The sequence below is a fragment of the Sceloporus occidentalis genome, unplaced genomic scaffold, assembly GCF_023333645.1.
Source record: "Sceloporus occidentalis isolate IW3139 unplaced genomic scaffold, rSceOcc1.0.p SCAF_1, whole genome shotgun sequence".
NCBI lineage: Eukaryota > Metazoa > Chordata > Lepidosauria > Squamata > Phrynosomatidae > Sceloporus > Sceloporus occidentalis.
The window spans coordinates 219,084,067-219,108,503 of NW_028316981.1; the positions used below are offsets into that span (position 1 = coordinate 219,084,067).

Below are 24,437 nucleotides of genomic sequence, written 5' to 3' on the forward strand. Positions count from 1 at the left end.
CTATTTCTACTCCCCAGCCCTGGACTTGACGAAGGTCACCCAGTACTGATGGCTGAGTGGGGATTTAAACCCTGGTCTCCAGCCATTGTTCAACACCTAAGCCAGATAGATAAATAGATGTGATTAAAAAGCAAACCCCTAGAAGGATCTAGTTAGTCAGTGGAGATATGTATATTTATTGCTGTGATTAGTAAATAGAACTTATCAAGAGCAAAGCATTCCAGCTTCTGCCTTCTTCAGTTGTCAAGATGAAATTGAGCAGGTGGCAGCATTCTTAGTGGATTTTTCCCTCTAAGTTGGGACCATGTGCTATTACAATTTTTAGTCCAAAATCCAAAAATTCTCCCTTTTGTCCAAAATGTCTGAAGGAATTAGCACATCACGGACAGTGTCAGGAAGAGTTTTGCCATGCTTGTTAGCCATTTATGCTGTATCTGCTTTGTTTTGTATTGCTGGATAGTGGGATGTATTATACCTTTAGTATTGTTAAGTAGAAAATAAAATAGATGTTTATATTTGCTGGAGTTAGCTGAGCAAATGTGAAGGGAAGATGATAGGCACTAGAATCTGTCAAAGTCCATTCCATGGGAATGCCTGGTATAAAGAGGAACAACAAGGCTGTCCTGGGAAGAGGCAGCAAAAGTAAGAAGAAAATGGTAGGGCCATTGCGTGAAGAAGATGGCAAAATGCTAACGGGGACAGAGAAAAGGCAGGATTACTCAACACCTACTTTGCTTCAGTCTTCTCAGAAAAGGAGACTCAAAGGTGCTCAACCTGAGAATAATGGAGCAGAAGACAGAACAGGGGAATTTCAGTACAGAATAAGTAAAGAGATAATACAGGGATACCTGGTTAATCTAAATGAATATAAGTTTCTCAGATGAATTATATTCAAGGGCATTAAAAGAACTGGCAAATGTAATATCGGAGCCATTGGCAATAATCTTTGAGAACTCCTGGAGAAAAGAAGTCCCAGCAGACTGGAGGAGGGCAAATGTTGTCCCCATCTTCAAAAAGGGGAAAAAAGAGGATCCCAACAATTATCGTCCAGTTAGTCCAGTACTTCTCAAATAGTGGGGCGCGCCCCCCAGGGGGGGCACGAGGCTCCGTAAAGGGGGCGCGAGGCTCCGTAATGGGGGGCTCATTTGACCTCGGCAAATACTGTCATATATATAAATGATACTATTTACAGTCGTGCTGGCGGCATGAAATGTTTTCTTCTTCCTAGGGGGGGCGGGGGGGGCATGACAGAAAATAATTGAGAAGCACTGAGTTAGTCTGACATCAATACCAGGAGAGATTCTAGAACAGATAATTAAACAGAGAGTCTGTGAACATCTAGAAGGCAATTCCATAATCACAAAAATCTGAGCTCTTTTTTTGATAAAATTACCAGTTTGGTAGATGAAGGGAATGCTGTGGCTATAATATATCTTGATTTCAATAAGTTCTTTGACAAGGTTCCCCATCACATTCTTGCAAACAAGCTTGTAAAATGTGGGCTAGTCAAAGTAACTGTTATATGGATTTGTAATTGGTTGACTGGCTGAACCCATATAGTGCTCAACAATGGTTCCTTTTCATCCTGAAGTAACCAGTGGGGTCCCACATAAAACAAGTTTGCTCCAGCCTCAACATGACACCCCTCAAATATTTAAATAGGGCTATCACAACACCCCTCAACCTTCTCGTCTCCAAGCTAAACATACCCAGCTCCTTAAGCCTCTCCTTTACTATTTTGGTCATCCTCCACAGTATTCCAGATGAGACCTGACCAAAGCTTGGAGTGGCACTATTACTTCTCTCGATCTACTAGACACTGTACTTCTATTGATGAAGCCTAGAATCATATTGGCTTTTTCTGGCTGCCACATCACACTGTTGACTCATGTTCAACTTGTGGTCTACTAAGACTCCTAACTCCCTTTCACATGTTGTCTTATTAAGACCCTCAGCCCTCATATAGGTCTTCTGTGTATTGTTTCAATAACCTTTTTAAATCTCTATTTGGTCATGTAATGTGTTCCTCTGCTTGTTGTATAGCATTCCCACTTTTGGTTTAAATTCCCTTTGATTTCCCGTATCTTATGAAAGAGATCTCTTGTTGTTAGATAGTTATATCTTTTCCTTAATAGCTAATCTCTAACTAAGTTACATTACAATTTTAAATCAGTACAGTATAACCATTCTTTTTTCAGTATGACTGTATCAGAGTCTAACTTCTAGTTACTTTTATAGTTATTGCTATAGATTTAATTCTGGACTTGATATTAGCAGTTTGGTCTTCCTTACAGCTACGTGCAACATGGATTGTTACTGAAACAAAGCAATGTACACTCATCCCTCCATATTTGCGGATTTGATTCTTAGCGGATTTGATTAACATGTTCTTTCCTATATCTAGGTCCTCCAGTGCAACTCTATGGTCAACTTTAACTAACTTTAACTAAAAGTTGAAATGAAAGACCTAGAGATTAGTAGAGAGAATGCTCTACTAGGCATTTGTAGCTCCTCCAGTGAAGTTCTGTGGTCAGTGACTGTTGGATGTTGACCACAGAGTTGCACTGGAGGACCTAAAGTTTCCTAGAGAGGTGTCCTCTCAGGTAAAAATGTGGAATTTTTGTTATTTGTGGTTTTCCATATTCACGGGGGTCTTCTGCCCCTAACCCTAGCAAATATGGAGGGACAAGTGTACTTCAAATAAATATTTTTTACTATTTGATACTGCTTTCTTTCCATGGAGTAAGAACTGGAGGATTTCTCTGCAGATGCATGATGTTGTTGTTGTTGCTGCTGCTGTTGTCAACATCACTACCACTTCTACCAAAGATTTCAGGTGCTTCAAAATTTCCTATCCTGAGTTAGGAAGTGCTTTTTATGCTGACTAGATGTGTATAAACTTGATTTTTTTCCAATTTTTTATATTCCCCCTGTATCTTCTGAATTCAATAGACACTCAAAGAATTGTTTTGGAAATGCTATGTATATTTTAAATAACTGAGTCAAAAGAACAGAATTGCAATTATGTATTATATTAAAAATTATCAATTTATTAAAATATTTAAAAATATGAAAATTACAAATCATTCTAGGATTTCTACTCAACAGTCAGATCCTTGCAGCAGAACAAGGTTGTAATTTGAAAGCAGAATTTTAAGTATATATTTTTTTTCAAGTTTCACCTCCTTCCCCTGTTAACTTATATAAAATATGTACATTTTGGTAGGTAGTTGAAGATCGTGAAAAGGAAAAAGAAGAAAAGGGAAAAGGGAAAGGGAAAGGGAAACCTGCTAGCAAAAAGGAGAAGCCTCCTAGTGCCAAGTCTGGTGGAAAAGGAGGGAAAGGAAAGAAGGTATCTGATTCACCAAATGTGTCTGCAAGCACCATTAAAAAAGACACCAAGCTTAAGCGACGTGGAGAAGAGGATGACCTGGATAAGTACATTGGTGTGTAAAACATAAATTTGTGACATATTCTTTCTCAAAAATATCTGAACTGTTCTACAGATTGATTTCTTTTGACCTGTTAACATTGTACAGGGGAAACCTACATTTAGACTAATTCTAATTCCAGATTGTCCCCCCCCCCCCGAATCTTAAGGGTTCAAATCTGTTGCAAGAGTCATTAGTCCTACCCCTTGTCATGCAGGAAGTACAGCTAAAGCACTAACGAAAGATGCCCATCCAACCTTTGTGTGAAGTCCTCTAAAGCAGGAGAATCCACCACCGTATGAAGAAGTCTATTCCACTTTTAAAGCATTGCTATAGTAAATACATCTTTCTTAATTCATACAAGAACATGCCCTTTGTCCCCCCCCCCCATTATTCCCATTCTAAATAAATAAATAATAAAACTTTAATTTATATCCCGCTTTTTGTTTCCACAATCAAAGCGGCGTACAACCTTTTAAAAATACAATATATACAATCCCCCCCCCTTAAAAAGTATTAAACAATTCCATCCATTAAAATTACAGACGATAAAAATCTAAAAACAATACTACAATAATAAAATGACGGTGGGCAGAGTCTTTGCTTATGTATGTCTGTGGGGGGAGCGTTACATGGCCAGGATCTATTCTGGAAGAGATCCGTCTTGATAGCTTTCTTGAAGCTCTCAAGGTTGGAAATTTGACGGACCTCATCTGGCAGGCCATTCCATAAAGTGGGAGCGGTTGCAGAAAAAGTCCTCTGGGAGGTTAGTGTCAATCTGGTCTTTGTGGACTGCAACAAATTCCTCCCAGAGGATCTGAGGGTGCAGGGCGGATTATACAGAAGGAGGCGATCCCTTAAGTAGGTTGGGCCCAAGCCATGGAGGGTTTTAAAGGTAATGACCAACACCTTGTACTGTGCCCAGAACCGAATAGGCAGCCAGTGGAGTGATTTCAATATAGGTGTAATATGGTCTGTTCTGTTCTCTAGAGCAACAAAAAACAAGTTTGCTTTGTCCGCTGCATGATACCTCTTTAGGTATTTCATGTATTTGTTCTGTTCTGTTCAGATATCTCAATTCCCAGTTTGTTGACCTAAGTCCTAGTTTGTTGATCTAAGATGGTATCCTCCTCCTTCAAGAAATGTGCTGATTGTAGAGCCATACCTGGCTGAAATCAGCATTCTCGTCACCTACTTTGCTTAGCTAGGGGAACAATGTGAGTACCTGCACTCACTGTAAGGCTTTCACACCCCAGAATCATAAAAACCAGGAATTCTGACTTAAGGCTCTACTCTATGAGCAAGCCTTGAAGCCGCATGAGGTGCCTAGTACTATTTCTTCTGTCTCTCTAAGAATCAGATACTCTGATCTGATCTACATCATTCATTGAAACAAGCTCACAAAACAGTCACTGCAGCTAAGTCAACAAAATGACCCAGTTTCAACCATTGGTTCCAGAGACATGGATTCAAGAGTCACCCTGGAGTGTGTTGTACCATCTTGCCAAGATATCATTCCATCACCAGGATGTTCTGTAGCTTCCAGACCCAGAACCTCATTTGGAGAAGAGAAAACGTAAGAAAAAGAACAGTGGACTAATGTTTGGGAGTTGAGAAACCACGGTTTTCCATAGAAACAATCTGCTATTCAGAGTGTGGCTCAGACATCTGCCTTGGTGTAGCCGCAATCACCTCCCATATCCCTGCATATCATATTGGTGAACCTCAGTTCACCTTCAGAAGGAGAAATCTTGGATTTGACCCCATCTAGGATAGTTCAGCCAGTTTCTCAAGCAGAGGATCCTACTATAATCCATTCCTCGCCTCATAAGACAAGGAGTCCTTTCCTGATACTATCTCCCCCTTGGTCAAGATTCCTTGTCAGCTGCTTGGCCGCCTTTCCTTCAGGTCAGACAGTTTCAAGGCACTCCTCTAGGAATGCCTCTGTCAACAGAAGAAGGCCTAGATGGAATCAAGAGGTCGCCAACACAGTTGACACTCCTCTCCTCACCTCACCTCTCCTCATGGATGGTATTGCTCTCCTTACTGTTCCCCTTCTAAGGGGTCGTATTATATCCTGTCATGGTCACTACTTCTTATACAGGGTTATCTGTGTGAGGTCCCTTACCATCATATCCTCTAGGGACACTCACCAGCACGATCACTGGTCCTACAATCAGCTCTTGTCTCCTGTTCCCTCTAAAGGCAAATGGACCCTCCCCAAATACAACTATCTGTACAAACTGCTGCCTAATCTCAGATGGTTGATCAGCGACACAGGAGACAGAACAAATGGCCTTTCTCCAGTGTCCCTGAGAAAGCAGTCTTTTAGGAAGTGATGCTCACCCAATCCACCTCAGTGATCATGATTGCCTATGACCACTGGTACTGGTTCAGACACCACTTCATCACATATACCCCCTAACCATTCACCATCTCGCCATTTGGTAGAGCGTGAGTCCACTAATGATGTCTCTGCTTTTTTTGGAGCAAATGCTCTGGATAGCCAACACCTTAGAGCTCCTGGTAAAACACCAGGAACTGGAGCCTATGGACCTGGTTTATCATCAAATTCAAACAAAGTTTCCTACATCAGCTACCCTCTTATTTCTCCCTTCCTTACTGATGATATCTAGATGTTGACTGGCAATCTCTTTGACTTTTCCCTCCACAATGAGGAATATTGACAACCTCGACCGAGTGGTTGATTTGGACGGGCTGCTAGAGCATCCTAGGCCTAATTTGGTGGTGATTAAGTCCAAGTCGATTCAAAAGTCATCCTTGATGCCGGATGACAGGAAGAGCTGGAAATGCAACTTCATGGCTTCATGGTTTTACTTCGCTTCCACTCTTAGCCCCAGAGTTACAAACTGTACAGCTTCCATGGAAGTGTACCAACAGATTCTGTGGGAAAGAATCCTATCATTAGTCAACAAGCTCCTAGAGGAGAAGAAAAGATTTGCCAATGACATACAAGCAGAGGCTCACTCTTTGGCCAACCAGCAGATTTAATTCTACTTGCCATGTGGCCAATTATTCAGTGAAAGTTATTGCTGGATCTATTGCACTTCACCCCCATTCATGGCTTCATTCATCTGGCCTTTCCACTTGGGCTAAATCTACTATGGAAGACATGCTTTTTGATGCATCTGCCCTATTCAGTGTCACTGATAAGAGACTCAAATTCACACAGAAAATAACTCTATCGACCAACATTATGGCATTTCACCATATTTTCAAGGAACGAACAGACCATGATCAATATGGCCATGTTCATCCTTGGGACCAAGATTGTCCTACAGCCCATCTGCATTTAGGTGAATTCAACTTTCATCCCAGTCTTCATTGTCTGGCAAGAAACAGTATAAGCTTGCCTTTAAGAAAAAGTCACACAATTATTCAAGGTTATATTATTATACTTTGTTACATTATTCTTATTAAAGTCGGTCCTTGGTATGCGCAGGCTTGCCATTCACGGATACAAGCATCTGCAGATGGGAAGCCCGTGTTTTCCCCAGTGGTGGCTCTTGCACGTGGCTGTGCCACTATTAGGGACAGCCTCCGTTGTCACATGGCAGCACATGCACACAACTACATAGCCATTACATTCCATTGCCCTAATGCTGGTAAGGCTGACCAAAGTAGAATAGAGAGGCACTATGACTTTCCTCGATCTAGACACTATACATCTATTGATGCAGTCTAGAATCACATTGGTTTTTTAGCTGACACATCACACTGTTGACTCATGTTCAACTTGTGGCTTACTAGAACTCCTAGATCCCTTTCACATCTAGTCTTGTTAAACCAGGTATCGCCCATCCTATATCTATGCGTTTATTTTTTTTTCTACCTAATGCAATGCCTTACATTTCTGCTTGCTGAAGTTCATTGTTTTTCCTGTTTTGGCCCAGCTTTCTAATCTGTTAAAGTCATTTTCAATTTTGATCCTCTCCTCTGAGATATTAGCTACTCCTCCTAATTTGGTGTCATCTGCAAATCTGTATAAGCATGTTCTCTACTCTAATGTCCAAGTCATTGATAAAGATGTTGACTAGCCCTGGGCCGAGGACAGAACCCTGTGTCACCCCACTGATCACTTCTCCCCAGGATGAAGGGGAGCCATTGCTGAGAACTCTTTGAGTTTGGTCAGTCAGCCAATTACAAATCCATTTAACAGTTGCATTGTCTAGCCCACATTTTACTAGGTTTTTTGCAAAAACATTGTGGGGACCTTGTCAAAGGCCTTACTGAAATCAAGATATGCTACATCCACAGCATTCCCTTCATCTACCAATCTGGTAATTTTTATCAAAAAAAGAGATAAGATCACATAGTCTGGCATGACTTGGTATAAGAGGTGATTTCTGGGAAAGGCAGGAAACCACCAGCCAACAGATTGAAAATATTAGTTGTTGGGCAAGATTGCCAGAAAGAAAGAAAGAAAACTACCAGCTTAACCCAAAATAGTTAAACTACCCCCCTCCAATCTCTCCCTCACCCATTAAAAATATAAATATAAAACTAACATTACACACACCATCAGCATAGTTTAAATAATACAGCAAAACAAAAATGGACTTCCTCTTTCCCTTGTCTAAGCACACTAACACTCAATATGTATGTTTTCTCCAAAATATAGTGGGCCTTTGGTATCCACTGAGATTTGGTTCCAGGAACATATTTCTGCAAGAGAATTTCTGAAACATGTTCTCATGAAGACAAAATTCTTTGCCTATCTTTCTTGGGCAGAACGTTTATTTATCAGCAATGTCCAGACTATAAATTCAGTTGCTGTAGTTATAAAAACTCTATATGACAATTACACAGATATACCTTCTGTTGTTGTTGTTGTTGTATGCCTTCAAGTCATTTCCTATTTATGACAACATAAGGTGAACCTATCAAGTTTTTTTTACAAGATTTGTTAAGAAAGGGTTTACCTTTGCCTTTGCCTTCTTCTTAAGCTGAGAGAGTCTGACTTGTGCAAGGTCACTCAGTGGGTTTCCATAGCTGAGCGGGTATTTGAACTCTGTTTTCCAGAGTCATAGTCCAGTGCCCAAACCACTACACAACACTTGCTCTCATATAAAAATTATTTATTTATTTATTTAGTTAGTTAGTTTAGTTTATTGCCAATTGAGATTATATATTTTAATATAAGCATTTGGATGTTATTTTGAACAGATGATGAACCAGATGACGGTGCTCAGTATTATTTCATAGTTTGTGGATTTTACTACCCCCAACTTTTGCCTGTCCTCTGTGATCTCGGGGTCAATATTGGAAGTGTCATTAAGATTTCTTCTGACAATTATGAGCCACTCCAGACCCACCTGGAAGCAACATCTTCACCAGAGGAAACTCTTCTTGGAGCAGAAGGTGAGCTGGTCACTGTCAGAATGTAATGTAATGATCCTGCCATGATATTGTGGCGGGAGGCATGTTTGATGGGATAGATGTTATATGGCTATGTAGTTAACTGATTGTATATTTTTGAATGTTTTAAACCAGGGGTTGGCAACCTCCGGCCCGCGGGCCGGATGTGGCCCGCGGAGGCCTGGCGACCGGCCCCTGGCTGCTGTTGCTGCTGCCGCGGCCACCCGCCACAGCTTTTCACTGCTCTGGGCATGGCCATTTTGGGTGGCAAAATGGCGGCGAAGTCTCGCGCGACCTCCCCTGCCATGTTGGGCGAAAAAATGGCGGCGCCCATAGCGGCCTCTGGGGCTATGGGCGCCGCCATTTTTTCGCCCAAAATGGCGGCGCCCAGAGCGGTGAAAAGCCGTGACGGGCGGCGGCGGTGGCAGCGGCGGCGGGCCTCTAGGAGGCCCTTTGCCATTGCTGGGGCCTCTAAGAGGGCTCCTGCGGCAGCGGCGGGCCTCTGGCGTCAGGGACCGGCAAAGACGGGGAGGCCTCCAGCGCTGGCGGTCCCCGCCAGCTCTTTCCCGGCCTCTGACAGGGCCTGGGGCCCCGTCAGGGGCCGGCAAAGAGGAGGTGGCCTGGCCCCTGGGGGTGGAAGCTCCGCCCCCGGGGCGGAAGCTCCGCCCCCCAGGGTGGGAACTCCACCCCAGGGTGGGAGCTCCGCCCCCGGAGGGTGGAGGCTCCACCCCCGGCACGCAGCCCTGCCCCCGGGGGATGGAAGCTCCACCTCCCCGGCTTCGGCCCCCCAGTTGTCTGAGGGACAGCCACCCGGCCCCCAGCTCAAAAAAGGTTGCCTACCCCTGTTTTAAACCAAGGGTTGACTGCTGAGTTGAGGCTGCTTAGATGGAAGCTTGAAATGAGCAAAGGAATGTATAGGAGTGTTTCTCATGGCAGAGCAAAGGTTTATCACTAGTCTGACAGTTTAAACAAAAAAAGCCAGCAATCCTGGGAAAATGAAAAAATGTAATAACAAGTAGCAACAGCAAGTACATTAAGCACTCCCTACGCGGTTTACAACGTATAAGCTGGGTACTCATTTTAGCAACCGCAGAAGGATGGAAGGCTAAGTCAACCCTGATCCCCTGACTGGGATTGAACTCACAACCTTGTGGTTTGTGAGTGAGTGGCTACAGTACAGGTGTTTAACCACTGTGCCACATTGGTTTGGGAATGATGTACAAAGCCCGCCAAGCAGACGGGGTGGAGCAATTAATTTTTAAATGTCTATCTGTGATTGAGCGTCCGAGCGGCCTTACTGACAACTTCTATCCTCTTAGACTCCAGCCATAAAAGTTCTTCTGATTCTTCATTGGAGATGATTGACTGTGTCGGGGGGTGGGAGGTGGGGGAGAATTCACCAGTACTGACAGTTGCGTGAATGCAAATTTTGTTGTTGTCTATATAGGTTTATGGTTATGCGATGTATTCATAGCACTTTATTGGTTTTAAAAGCATATTGAGTTAATTAAACATATACCACAGTTAATGGAGTATATGTGTTCCTGGGCATTACTTCTTTAACAGAAAAGACGGTACCAGAATCAGAAATAATGTAGAGAGTTGAGAGAGAGGTTCCTGCGACAGTCCCCTTTCCACAGACTCTTGATTCCAGCCTTTGGAATCCTGCCACTCACCCTGTAATCCCCTCCTGAATCAGATAATGGGGCCCTACGGTTACCCCTTAAATATAGGCCTGTGGTGGTGGGCTTGTATTGGTCTGACTCCTTACTAGGTTTAATCTAAAGATCCGGAGACTGTTTTAGCAAAAAACAATAAGTATAGTTTATTAGAACACGGTAAGACAGGGTGATTGAAGATCCTCCTTTTCCAGGACATGTCCTCCATTTCAGCCTTCTTTCCAGGAGAAATTTCAAAATGTCCTTCATTTTGAGCATGACAAAGAAGTACTAATTTAATATTTATATTAATGCTTTTCATTGTTTATTTGGTCGTGACATTTTTCTTGAATGTCCATTTTCTTTTTGGTGCCTTGTCCTCCTTTGTGGTTATCAGGACATCTCGTCACCCTGGAAAAAGATAATACATGGAGTTTTGAATATTCTATTCTTGGATGCTTCTCAAAACCCAGAGCCAGTTCCATCTCCTGATGAGCCATCCTGTCTCTCAGAAATCACCACAGCGTCTCCATCCAATCAACTGGTCTCTCTTTTTCTCAGCTCCCAATTCCATCTCTGCGACAGGATCTTCCTGCCTGCTCCCCACCTGGCTTCCTTCAGATAAATCTGCTGTTTCATTGCAGTCATTTTCACTCCCGGTCCAATTTCACAGCCTCCCTGAGCCAATCTCAGACCAAGTCTTCCCAGTCAGGCCAGTTCTTTCTCTACTTAAATGAACTGGCAAATGTAATCTCAGAGCCATTGGCAATAATCTTTGAGAATTCCTGGAGAACAGGAGTAATCCCAGCAGACAAGGAGAGCAAACATTGTCCCCATCTTTAAAAAAGGGGGGAAAGAAGATCTCAGCTGCTGCAGAGAATAGGACATGGAACAGTGGTGGATGCAAGCTACAGGAAAAGAGATTCCAGCTCAACATTAGGAGCAAGCACCTAATGTTTGACAGTGGAACACATTCTCAGAGTGTGGTGGAGTCTCCTTCTTTGGAGGTCTTTAAACAGAGGCTGGATGGCCATCTGTCAGGGATGCTTTGATTGTGAGTTCCTGCATCGCAGGGGGGTTGGACTGGATGGCCTTTGTGGTCTCTTCCAACTCTAGGATTCTATGATTCTGTACTCCAAAAAAACCCAAAACAGTCCAACATGCTTCAGCCAACATTTTATTCAAAACTTTCAACACTTATATACACATGGGAAATGAAAACAACTACATTAGATAAGCATTGCATATGTAAAGAAAAACACTTTGCTCCTTCTAGAGACCATTTGAAAGCTTCTTCCAAAGATAGCAATAGCAATAGCAAGTACATTTCTATACTGCTTATTAGTGCACTTAAGCACTCCCTAAGCAGTTTACAATGTGTAAGCTAATTGCCCCAAGAAGCTGGGTACTCATTTTACCGACCTATGAAAGGATGAAGTGCAAAGTCAACCTTGGAGCCTCTGGGTTCAAATTCTCAATGTTATGGCTGTAGTACTGGCATTTAACTATTGTGCCACCAGGTCTCCATGTGCCTCTGGTGTCTTCCTTCCTTTCAACAGCCTTCATTTTTCTTATGATTTCCATTTTGGTGGCTAGACTTAAGAGATCTATGTTTTTTTTGTTTGTTTGTTTGTTTTTTGTAACATGCTGGTAGTAGCTGACAAAGCTGCCGTGGGGTGCCGCAGGGTTCTGTCCTGGGCCCAGTGCTATTCAGCATCTTTATCAATGACTTGGATGAAAGAGTAGAGGGCATGCTTATCAAATTTGCAGAGGACACCAAACTAGGAGGAGTAGCTAATACCCCAGAGGACAGGATCAAAATTCAAAATGACCTTAATATATTAGAAAGCCGGGCCAAAGCTAACAAAATGAATGTCAGCAGGGAGAAATGTAAGATATTGCACTTAGGGCAGAAAAATGAAATGTAAAGATATAGGATGGGGGATATCTGGCTTAACGAGACTTATACGTGTGAAAGAGATCTAGGAGACCTAGTAGACTACAGGTTGAATATGAGTTCTAGTAGATCACAAGATGAATAAGAGTAGACCACAAGTTGAAAATGCGATTCTAGGCTGCATCAGTAGAAGTATAGTGTCTAGATCAAGGGAAGTAATAGTGCCACTCTATTCTGCTTTGGTCAGGCTTCACCTGGTATACTGTGTCCAGTTCTGGGCATCACAATTCAAAAGGATGTTGCAAGTTGGAATGTGTTCAGAGAAGGGTGACCAAAAGGATGAAAGGTCTGGAAACCATGCCTAATGAGGAAAGACTTAAGAGCTGGGGATGTTTAGCCTGGAGAAGAGATGGTTAAGAGGTTATATGATAGCCCTGTTTAATATTTGAAGGGGTGTCATATTGAGGATGGAACAAGCTTGTTTTCTGCTGCCCCAGAGACTAGAACACAAAACAATGGATGCAAGCTACAGGAAGAGATTCCACCTAAACATTAGGAGGAACTTCCTGACAATAAGAGCTGTTCAACAGTGGCACACACTCCCTCAGAGAGTGGTAGAGTCTCCTTCTTTGGAGGTCTTTAAACAGAGGCTGGATGGCCATCTGTCGGGGATGCTTTGAATGTGAGTTCCTGCATGGCAAAATGGAGTTGGACTGGATAGTCCTTGTGGTCTCTTCCAACACTGTGGGGCCATTCACACTACATTATAGTTTGGATCACAAATTGGTTTATAAGTGGGTATTTTTCACTGATGCTGGTTTTTGCACACCCGAATTGAGGTGGATCCGGGGCAAATCCTCTTGTCACAGGCTCCAAAAGCATTTTTCCCCCCTGTTTCTTTTTGGAAAACCCTTTTTTTCCCCATGGTGCTGAAAAAGGTGAACTTGTCCCCGATCCTACTCAGTTCATTTAGAGGGAGGGATAAAGGTCAGAGGATGGGCAGTTGGACGAAACATGCCTCCCCTCTCACCCCGGTCTCTCGGTAAATGCCATTTTTTGCACACGCTGGATGCCAAGTTTAATTTTTAGCACTACTCCCTCCCTTTTTTTTCCTTTCCCTTTCTCTCGCCACTGCAGCCAAAAGTTCATATATGCACTTTTTGCTCTGAAGTTGCTGGGGCTGGCATTTGGGGTTTTGATTTTATTTTTTTAAAATAGATTATGTGAATGTTTGGTATAGGGTGGTCATTTGGGTGACGTGTATTTATTAATCTTTTCACTGACAGAATATGCGCTGTCTGGGATTTGTGTGTTGACTCTTGCAGGGTGTCATTCCCCATTCCATCCTCTGACATGGCTGCAATATTACTAGACGCCGCTATTTTGCAGGGCCATTGGTGCTTCATGTTCCCAAATCGATCAAATGTGCATATTCTGTTGGATATTTTTTTTTAAAAAAATGGAAATGATCAAATGCAATTGATAAGATGGCTCCATTGAAGCACCAATGCAGTTGACGAAAAAATGGCTGCAGCAGATACAAGCAACATGTCACCATTGACGACAGCAGATGCTCATCATTTGATTGACAGAACAAAAAAAGCCATGGGAATAATCGAAAGTGATTGATAAGGAGGCTCCATCTTAAATTGATACTTTGTAAGTGTGAACATCCACCAGGTTAAATTGCACCGGAGACGTTCAATCAGGATAAAGATAGTGGGAACATCCATTCCGGACATACTCAATCTTGGAGGATTGAGTATGCCCGATTCTACCCAGGGCAAAAGCACAAGTGTGAAAGGGCCTGAGATTCTATAATTCTAAGTATCAGCCTCCTGTGTTTGAGAATTGTTTTCCTTCCTACAAGTATCTTCTGATTCTTTCCTTTCCAGGAGAGTCTGTGCCACTCTTCCCAAACCTAAGTTCATCCTCCCTGATAAGTTAAAGTGTAGCTGATGTCCCATTTCTTCCAGGAGACCAGCCAGTCGCACTTGCTACAAGTGTAGGCTGGGCCAGCTCTAGGTATTTGGCCACCCTAGGCGAGAAATATTTTAGCATCCCCTGTTGCCCCTCATAATTATTTTCACCCCTTGATTTCCATTGTTTTGTTTGTTAAAGCTAAACATGACATAAAACTTAGGGTCCAATCTCTCATCATAGTATTGAGAATTAGTCAAAAAGCCAATTAGGTTTTTACAGGTTAAAGACTTTTTTTATTGCTGTAACATTTGGAATATAGTTTCAGTAAAAACACAGGAAAATAGTGTTTTTAATGCAAAACCATAAAAACCAATACAGTGGTACCCCGGGTTACGAAAGTAATTCGTTCCGCCGCCGCTTTCGTAACCCGGAAACTTTCGCTAGCCGAAAAAGCCCATAGGCTTTAATAGCGAAAGCCGCGATTCCGTGTGAAATCGCGCCGAAAAGCACCAAAATTTCTTTCGCAACCCGGAATAACCTTCGTAACCCGGAAACAATTAATTAAGTGAATTTCTTTCGTAACCCGGAAATTTCGTAAGGCGGCGCATTCGTATCCCGGGGTACCACTGTATATCAACAGGTGGTTATTATTTCTGATTTCTGATTACATAATGATAAAAGACATAGGATACAGGGCGATTGTGCGCCCCCCATCCCCTAAGATAATGTAATATTAAATAGAGCACTCACCTAAACAACTAAAACTTCCTCTTTACTTAGTTTAACACTTTTCATAAGAATGGAACACAGTATTAAACGTACTAGGCAAACATTTAAAATCAAATCAGTTTGTTTATTGTAAACAGTAAACTCACAGCAACTGGCAACCAGTGTTCCGTGTTGTGGCACCAAGGGTAAGGCGGGTGGGCAGCAAGAGGAGAGGGGGCTGTTGACCTTGAGGTTACATTCAAGGCGCATGCGGAAGGCAGATGATGTACCATGTGACCGCACCACAGACACGGGGGGCACACATTTATGTTTTAGCCATTGTACAAAGAAACCGTCATAAAGTCGCTTGCTTTTACGCCATTTGCTGTAATGAGTTTTCACTTTAATATTGTTTAATTATGCAAAAAAATTATACAAAAAAGCCACCAAGATGCCCCTAAATTTTGCCGCCCTAGGCAGCTGCCTAGTTTGCCTATATGGATGAGCCAGCCCTGAGTGTAGGCTTGAACTTCCTTTGGCAAGAGAACAAACATAGCACAGACATCATAGGTCCACCACCATCCATATGTGTCATCCTGCACAGATAGCAGTACGACTTTCCAGGACTTCCCTCAGTGTGCCCCACAAGCAGCCATTTGGCATTCTAAAATCAATAAATGAACTCAGATTTGTTCCACTGCATATAATTCTTCACAATTTGCTTTGATGTTTCTGCGTTCGAATATGTTATTGAATGTAATGGTCTTGCAAAGAATTATCCTGCAACGAGTAAGAAAGGGGTTAAAGTTTTCCATTAGACTTTCGAAGTACTTTAATTTGCTGATACGATACACAAAAATCCATTCAAAAGAACTAAAAGAAATCACACAGGAACAGCAGTGTCTACAGTTTATCAACTAAATTGATTTTAAAAAATTGAATTTGTGGAAGAACTGTGACATTTTTACTGTGTTTTTCAAATTCAGCACCCAAAAATATATTAAAAACAGCTAAAGTATTTTTAAAAAGTTTTTTCATCACAGTCCTGTGCAATTAAAAAGGAAGACTGATCACTCTTTACCACACTTAATCCAGCAACCAGTGTGTCCACTATAGTTGTCACCTTGACTTCATATCTACTTGTTAACCAACACCTGAAAGATAAATATCCTTTCCACCCACCAACAGCAAAAGTATGACATAGCCCACCATCTAGTAATAAAAAGCAAAGCAAATACAATATAATTGATTGATAAGTATGGCAGGGATTCTGAGGGACTCAGATCAGAGGGATTTAAAAACCTTTGAAAAAGATGGCTTTTTCCCACTTCATTAGAAAAAAAGTGTTCAGTTTTTAAAACTAGTATACTGTACCTGAGTCAGTGTTTATGTTTGTTTATCTATATCAGAAAAAATATTTAATTGAAATGTGTATAAGAATAAATCCGTATATACTCGACTATAAGTCAACCTCATGTATAAGTCGAGGGTAGGTTTTGGGGCCAAAATTATGGATTTTGAGATAACCCATGTATAAGTCGAGGGTAAGACTTAGGAGGATGTGACAAAGGATTCAAAGGATGATGCAGAGGAAAACAATGCCAAAGAACTTACAATATGCCAACAGGCATAACTATGCTCATACTAAAGGCTTAACAAACGAGAAAATAGAGGGGAGGTATCAATGCTTCCAGGACAGATTATGCTCTTGCTTTTCACCAGGGCATGGTTCCTTTTAAAATAAGAGTTATAGTACAGTACTTACATTGACCTGTGGATAAGTCGACTTAAGTTTTTGAGGTAAATTTTTTGGCTAAAATTTCTAGACTTATACATGAGTATATACAGTACTTGTGATAGCAGCCTGCAGTAGAGAAGCAAATGTTGGCTTTTTTCTTTTTGCCAAAGTATTCCAAAGTTATGTTTCACATTTGCCATGAAAAGAAAAGAGTGCTAAAAATGTAATGCTGGTATAATTCTAGTTGCTGAAACAGAAAACAAGAAGAAGAAGAAAATGGCTAAGGACCTGAAAAACTTCTGGAAATACTTGGAACCAGTTCTGAACAGTGGGAAACAAGGATCAAACCTTTTCCAGATTGCTAGACTCCAGCATATGGTCCATGAATCTACCTTTCCTGCTGATTGGAGTAATAATGATATGGTGGTTAGTAATCTTCTACTTTCTGCAAAGTGTTTGTGTTGTAGAAAAAGCAATCATTTGTATTATATTGTGTTACTGTATTACTTCATTTACATATAATGCATCTTTCCCTCAAGTCTAGGGTGGTGTTTGCATAGTCCAAAATACTCTGGAAGTAGCCCCCCCCCATACCTGAGGTAGCAGCTCTGACATCCTCCATTACCAGAAGGCCTCTGTTGTGATGTCCAGTGACAGTTTGCATGTGCAGCCTGCTGTGCTGCCCAGCATAGCTGCTGCCATGGGGGGGGGGGGGGGATCGCTGTGAGGTCAGAATTTGGTGCTTCATTCAGACCTCAGAGCGAGTAACTTTCTGTGGTGGCGGCTGGGCCAGACAGCACAGTGGGATGTGTTGTAAGCAGCTGCCTGGTGTCAGAATGGACAAAAGATAACTTATTTTAATCAGTTTCAAGGGAAGTAAGCAGCAGATTTAATGCTGAACTGGCTGGATATCATCCAGATTGTTCACACCAGAAGTAGTGTTTAGGCCATGTGTCCTGCAGACACTCTGCAGAGAGGTTAAGGGTGGGCATTTTTTTGGCCCCTGCACACAGGGTTTGGGACTCAGGGTGGAAACTTTAGGGTGGAAAGTAAGACCATCCAGCACAAAATAAATCCCCATTCCCTGCTATCCCCTTTGGCACTAACCAGGAGCAGCTCTGTCTTACCTGGATGAAGCTTCAGTTTGTTTCTCCTTACCCACTGAGCTCTCCATATACCTTTCCACCTCAGTCCCTGGAGCTCAGCAAACATAGTTCAGTTAACAGACAAGACCAACAGGGTGGGTAGAATCATAGAATCATAGAGGTGCAAGAGACCACAAGGGCCATCCAGTCCAACCCCCTGCCATGCAGGAACTCTCACTCAAAGGATCTCCGACAGATGGCCATCCAGCTTCTGTTTAAAGACCTCCAAGGAAGGAGACTCCACTACACTCCGAGGGAGTGTGTTCCACTGTCGAACAGCCCTCACTGTCAGGAAGTTCCTCCTAATGTTGAGGTAGAATCTCTTTTCCTGTAGCTTGCATCCATTGTTCTGGGTCCTAGTCTCTGGGGCAGCAGAAAACTAGCTTGTTCCTTCCTCAATATGACATCCCTTCAAATATTTAAACAGGGCTATCATATCACCTTTTAACCTTCTCTTCTCCAGGCTAAACATCCCCAGCTCCCTAAGTCGTTCCTCATAGGACATGGTTTCCAGACCCTTCACCATTTTTATCGCCCTCTTTTGGACACGCTCCAATTTCTCATCATCCTTTTTGAATTGTGGGGCCCAGAACTGGACACAGTATTCCAGGTGGGGCCAGACCAGAGCAGAATATAGTGGCACTATTACTTCTCTTGATCTAGACACTATACTTTTATTGATGCAAAATCAGGGACAGTCTATTTTAATCCTGGTTATAAAATGATGGGTATGTTTTACAGAAAGACAGGGTGTAAACCTTAATAGTGAATACATTATAAATTTTAACATACATAGACATCACCCCTCCCTGAGCCAGTTATTTGTTTTGCTAGAGGGCTGACCACATTCTTGCTTCCTCCATGGCATTATGCCAAATTCTCTTATCAGGAACATTGATTATACTTCCTATAATAAATGGTGGAAAGAAGGGAAAAAAGAACTCAAAATTCTGTGTTTTAATTGGTTAGTTGGTTGGTTTTATGACATATTCATCACTGAACAGACTGCCATAGGTTGGTGGGTGGAACAAAAATGAAAAAGGCCTTTCAGAACATGCCTTTTCTTTTCCTATTATGATAATTTGTGAAGGGGGTTAATGTTATTAGAATGGTTTTTGACTGTGTTAGGCAAGGTTATGTGGAGTGTGTTATCAATTATTTAAATTTCTATAAGAATAATTAAAAACTGTTTATTTTCTGTGCTCTATACTTATAACCCTTGTGTTTTTATTTATTTCTTTTCTTTTCTGTAGCTTGAATTTGGAACAGACATCTTTGAAAATGTGGCATGTTTGATGTATGACTGCCTGGATTGGAAAAGACAACATCAGCACTACTTGAAATCCACCAGATTTATTAACATTCCTCTAGTAGAAAAGAAAAGCAAATTAGCAGCTGAGGTCAGAGACTGTGCTTATTGTGCTTCAGAGAATATAATGCCGCAAATCAGTCCATGGAAGTACCTCTTTGCTTCTGTTGCCCTTCTTTTGTGGGGCCCACGCCATGGCCCAGAGCTTTTATTGCAAGACCAACTGGTATTGGGCAATCATTATCCTGGTTCACTGGTCAATTTTACAGTCTTGGCAAATGAGCAGGCCACCTTCAGTCACCATAAATTAATTGGTATCCCAGTTACCCTTCTATGATGTACTTCTCAGCACAAAATATATGTCCAGAGGATCTTTGTTAACTACAAACTCTGAAGCTTAGAATCCCCTCCAAGTGTGTACCAACGTTTTGAAATTGTTTTGCCACATTTTGCAACAAAAACTCATGTTTTGCAGTGCCCTCCAACAAGATACAGACACATTAGTTGAAGTTTTTATTTACACATCCAGAAAACCAATATTTTATTATTTGCTCCAAACCTATTTCAAAGTTCAAAGATGTTGCACGCAACACCTATGTTTTGCAGCACTCCCAAAACTGAGTAATGGAAGTCTCAAATCAGTGTTCCTCTTAAACCCTTAAAATCCAATATTCCAAATCTGCTTCCAACCTGTGGCAAAGTTTGCATTTGGTTTGTAACAAAACCGCTTTTGGGGGCATTGCAAAACCACTTTTGGGGGCATTTTGCAATGCCCTCAAAAGTGAGGCGTAGATGTGTCAAACTGGGATTACTAGAACATTCCCAAACTCCCAACAACATCCAATTTGCACCAAAACTGTGCTGAAGTCTCGTAATTGTTTGGTAACGTTTTTTGGGGGGGGGGGACCCTCCCTTATTTTGCAACACCCTGCAAACTGAGTAGATGGTTTCTCGCACCAGTGTTCCTAGCAAACTGCCAAAATTCAATTTTGTCTGATTAATTCCCGACTTGTGCCAGAATTTTGCGATAGTCTTCCAATGATTCACAAAAAATAATCCACATGTTTCAACTCCCCCAAAAGAAGATACAGACCATCAAACTCAGGGCTCCTGGTAAACCCTCAGAAACCCAACATTGCCCAATTTGCTCGAAACCTATGCCAGAATTTGCAATTGTTTTCCAGTGTTTTGCAATAAAACTCACACATTTTGCTAAACTCAAAACCAAAAATTTTTGACACATCAGCTCAACACCTAGCAAACACCCTCAAAACCAAGATTTTTCCAGTTCTGTGTCAATGTTTTGCCATTGTTTTTCCTCTTTTGTCAATTACTGTAAATGCCATTGTGTAGAGAGATCTTGTAGCACCTTTGAGACTAACTGAAAGAAAGACGTTGGGAGCATGAGCTTTTGTAGACCTTAGCCTACTTCCTCAGATACTTTTGGCAAAGTGGAAGCCAAGGACAGATATGTATATGCCATAGGTATGTGAGAATGTAAATTTGAATTCAAAATCCTTTCGGTATGAAAATGAAATAACAACTCCAGTTTTAACAACGGCCGTTTGTGGACAAAGGCATCACCATTGGATATGGAAATGAGATGGCAAGATCAGTTTGGCAATATAAAGTAGCCTATAGGTGGGGAGAATAGATGAGTCTGGGATGCCCCCCTGAGGATGGGGTCAGATAGTGTTGAAATGTGTAGTGAGCCAGGAAGCCATTGTCCCTGTTCAATCCATTGCTGAGGGACTGTAGTTTGAGGATCAATTCTAATTCTGCTGTTTCTCTTTCTACCTTTGTAGTTCTTCTGTTCAAGGACAACTGTTCTGAGGACTGACAACAGTCCTTGAACAAAAGAACTACAAAGGCAGAATGGCTATGTCTTTGTCCACAAATGACCATCATTAAAACTGGAGTTACTATTTCATTTCCATACCCAATGGATTTTGAATTTGAATTTGATTTGACATTCTCACATACCTATGGCACATATCTGTCCCTGGCTTCCACTAAGCCAAAGTCCCATTAAATACAGTGGCATAGTAAAATGGTGTCCATATAGAAAATGGCAAAATCAAGGTTTGCTTTTTGGAATTTATATATGTTTTTAATATTTTCAAGCCATGGATGCTTGAATCCGTGGATATGGAGGGCCAACTTTAGTAATAATAATAAAGAAGAGAGAGGTTTTGCAAGACGTCTTGTTTTCACTGATAGCAATATCTCAGTTTCCATTGATCAAAGGGTGGACAAACCTATGACAGACATCTATAAGAAGAGCTGATTTTTTAATCTGTTTGTTTGTTTGTCTCACTAGGTACAATCTACTGTTCCGATTACTCCTGCAAGGAAAAAACAGGCGATTGAAGAGCCTGCGGCACCACCAGTATTAACAACAGGTAGGTTGCTGACTGGCTAATAAAATTTCAGTTGCAGACTGATGAAGTGGACAAGCTGCTTGAATTAGTCAATCCCATTAGATGTAAACTTGACCCTTCCCCTTCTTGGCTGTTATAAAATTAGGAGGAGCAGACTGGTCGGGGGATCTAGATCAGTGATGGCGAACTGATAGACCCTTCACCATTTGGGTTGCCCTTCTCTGGACACGCTTCAGCTTCTCATCACATTGGCCTTTTTAGCTGCCGCATCACACTATTGACTCTTGTTCAGCTTGTAGTCTGCTAGGACTGCTAGATCCCTTTCACATGTTGTCTCATTAAACCAGGTGTCCCCCATCCTATATCTATGCATTTATTTTATTTTATTTTATTTTATTTTATTTTATTTTATTTTATTTTGCCCTGTGTTGAAATTCATTTTGTTAGCTTTGGCCCAGCTTTCTAATCTATTCCAGTCATTCTGAATTTTGATCCTGTCCTCTGGGGTATTAGCTATTCCTCCTAATTTGGTGTCATCTGCAAATCTGATAAGGTTGCTCCCTATTCTTTCATCTAAGTTATTGATAAAAATGTTGAATAGCACTGGCCCCAGGACAGAACCCTGTGGGACCCCACTGGTCACTTCTCTCCAAGATGAAGAAGAGCCATTGCTGAGTACCCTTTGGTTTTGGCCAGTCAACCAATTACAAATCCACGTAACAATTGCATTGTCTAAGCCACATTTTATTAGCTTGTTTGCAATAATGTCATGGGGACCTTGCCTTACTGAAATCAAGATTTGCAATATCCAGAGCATTCCCTTCATCTACCAAGCTGGTAATTTTATCAAAAAAGTGATCAGATTAGTTTGGCATGACTTGTTTCTCAGAAACCCATGTTGACTTTTTGTGATTATGGCATTCCCTTCTAAATGTTTTCAGACTCTCTTTTTAATGATCTGCTCTGGAATCTTTCCTGGTATTGATGTCAGACTAATTGGACAATAATTGTTGGGAACTTCTTCTTTTTTCCCTTTTTGAAGATGGGGACAACATTTGCCCTCCTCCAGTCTGCTGGGACTTCTCCTGTTCTCCAGGAGTTCTCAAAGATTATTGCCAATGGCTCTGAGATTACATTTGCTAGTTGTTTTAATACCCTTGGATGTCATTCATCTGGTCCCGGAGACTTAAATTCATTTAGATTAATCAGGTATTCTTGTACTATCTCTTCACTTATTCTGTGCTGGATTTCCTCTGTTGTGTCCTCTGCTCCATTTTCCTCAGGTTGCACACCCTTTGCCTTTTCTGAGAAGACTGAGGCAGGCATAGAAGGTGCTGAGTAATTCTGCCTTTTCTTTGTCCCATGCTAGCATTTCGTCATCTTCTCCATGTAGTGGACTTACCATTTCCTTCTTCTTTTTGCTGCGAACACAAAAAAGCCCTTTTTATTGTTCTTAACCTCTGTAGCAAGCCTGAGCTCATTCTGTGCTTTAGTTTTTCTAACTTTTCCCCAACACGTGCTCAGTATTTGTTTAAATTCTTCTTTGGTGATTTCCTCCTTTTTCCATTTCTTATACATGCCCTGTTTAATAATTAGCTCCCTTGAAAGTTCTTTAGTCATCCATCCTGGTTTCTTGAGACACCTGCCATTTTTCCTCCTTGTTGGAACAGTTTGAAATTGTGCCTTCAGTATCTCCCTTTTGAGAAACTCCCATCCACCCTGAACTCCCTTCTTTTTTACTATTCCTGACCACAGGATTACCCTCAGTATTTCCCTGAGTTTATTGAAATCAGCTTTCCTAAAATCTAGAATGCATGTCTGCCTATGCCTGGCTTCTCCTTTCCATTGTATAACAAGCTCCAAGAGAACATGATCACTCCCACCTAAAGATCCCACCACTTCCATCCCATTAACCAGATCATCCCTGCTGTTTAGTATTAGATCAAAAATGATTGATCCCCTTGTTGCTTATTCTACCTTTTGGACAATTAAATTGTCTTCCAGGCAAGTGAGGAATTTTCAAGACCTTAAAGTTTTGGCTCAGTTTAATTTCCAGCAAATATCAGGATAGTTAAAGTCACCAAACACTACTACATCTCTCCTTTCTGAGTGTGTGGTCATGTCCCAGAAAGGCATCGTCCAATTCTTCAGTCTGACTTGGGGTTCTGTAATTGACTCCCACAGTAACATCCCTCTTGTTTCTTTGCCCTTGATAATTTTTATCCAGATGCTCTTCACCTGCCTTCCAGGATTTAAGTCCTGGATCACTTCACAGGTAAGCATACTTGTCATACAAATTTACTGTTTAAATTCATCATTAAATTCAGTATCATTTGGAGCAAGGTTTTTCTTTTTATATTAGAGGCTGTGAAGTACAGTCTTGTTCTACAGTCTGATGGAACAGGACAACTTATCTCGCTGGATAGGCACTTCAGGACAGGGACCCTCTCTTTGCTCAAGGAAAATGAAGAAAATCATAGAATGATAGAGTCATAGAGTTGGAAGAGATCTCATGGGCCATCCATGCAGGATTTCCAGCTAGTGGTTCATCCTCTTTGAAAATGTCCATAGAAGGAGGCTCCATCACCAATCTAGACAATTGGTTCCTTTGCAGAACTGCTTTTACTGCCAAGAAGTTCCTATTTGAAATCTACTCTCCTGTAACATCAAACTATTAGACTTGTGCCTACCCTGTAACATCAAACTATTAGACTTGTGCCTACCCTTTGGGGCAACAAAAAAAAGTCCTGTGCCCTTCTCTGTGCCCTTCAGGTATTTAAAGAGTGCAACCACATCATTCCTCAATCTTCTCTTTACTAAGCTGAACAAGGACAGCTCCTTCAACTTTCCCTCATACATTTTGTCATT

At 41.6% G+C, this 24,437-nt stretch overlaps 1 protein-coding gene across 3 annotated transcripts in view; it reads left to right on the forward strand.

Moving 5' to 3' along the window:
* The window catches only part of SPAG17 (sperm associated antigen 17), a 169,525-nt gene that overhangs the window by 20,982 nt on the left and 124,106 nt on the right, over nt 1-24,437 (forward strand). For 2 of the 3 annotated variants that reach the window (XR_016275138.1, XM_089488980.1), the window contains exons 5-9: nt 3,227-3,446; nt 8,619-8,813; nt 16,979-17,160; nt 19,133-19,279; nt 21,509-21,590. Coding sequence is in view for 1 of the 3 variants with exons in the window: in XM_089488980.1 (XP_089345106.1) it covers nt 3,227-3,446; nt 8,619-8,813; nt 16,979-17,160; nt 19,133-19,279; nt 21,509-21,590 (826 nt within the window). In the remaining 2 variants the exon portion in view is untranslated. Of the gene's footprint in view, nt 1-3,226; nt 3,447-8,618; nt 8,814-16,978; nt 17,161-19,132; nt 19,280-21,508; nt 21,591-23,809; nt 23,845-24,437 lie in introns of those variants that run through there. The other variant, XM_089488981.1, reaches the window with a different exon arrangement.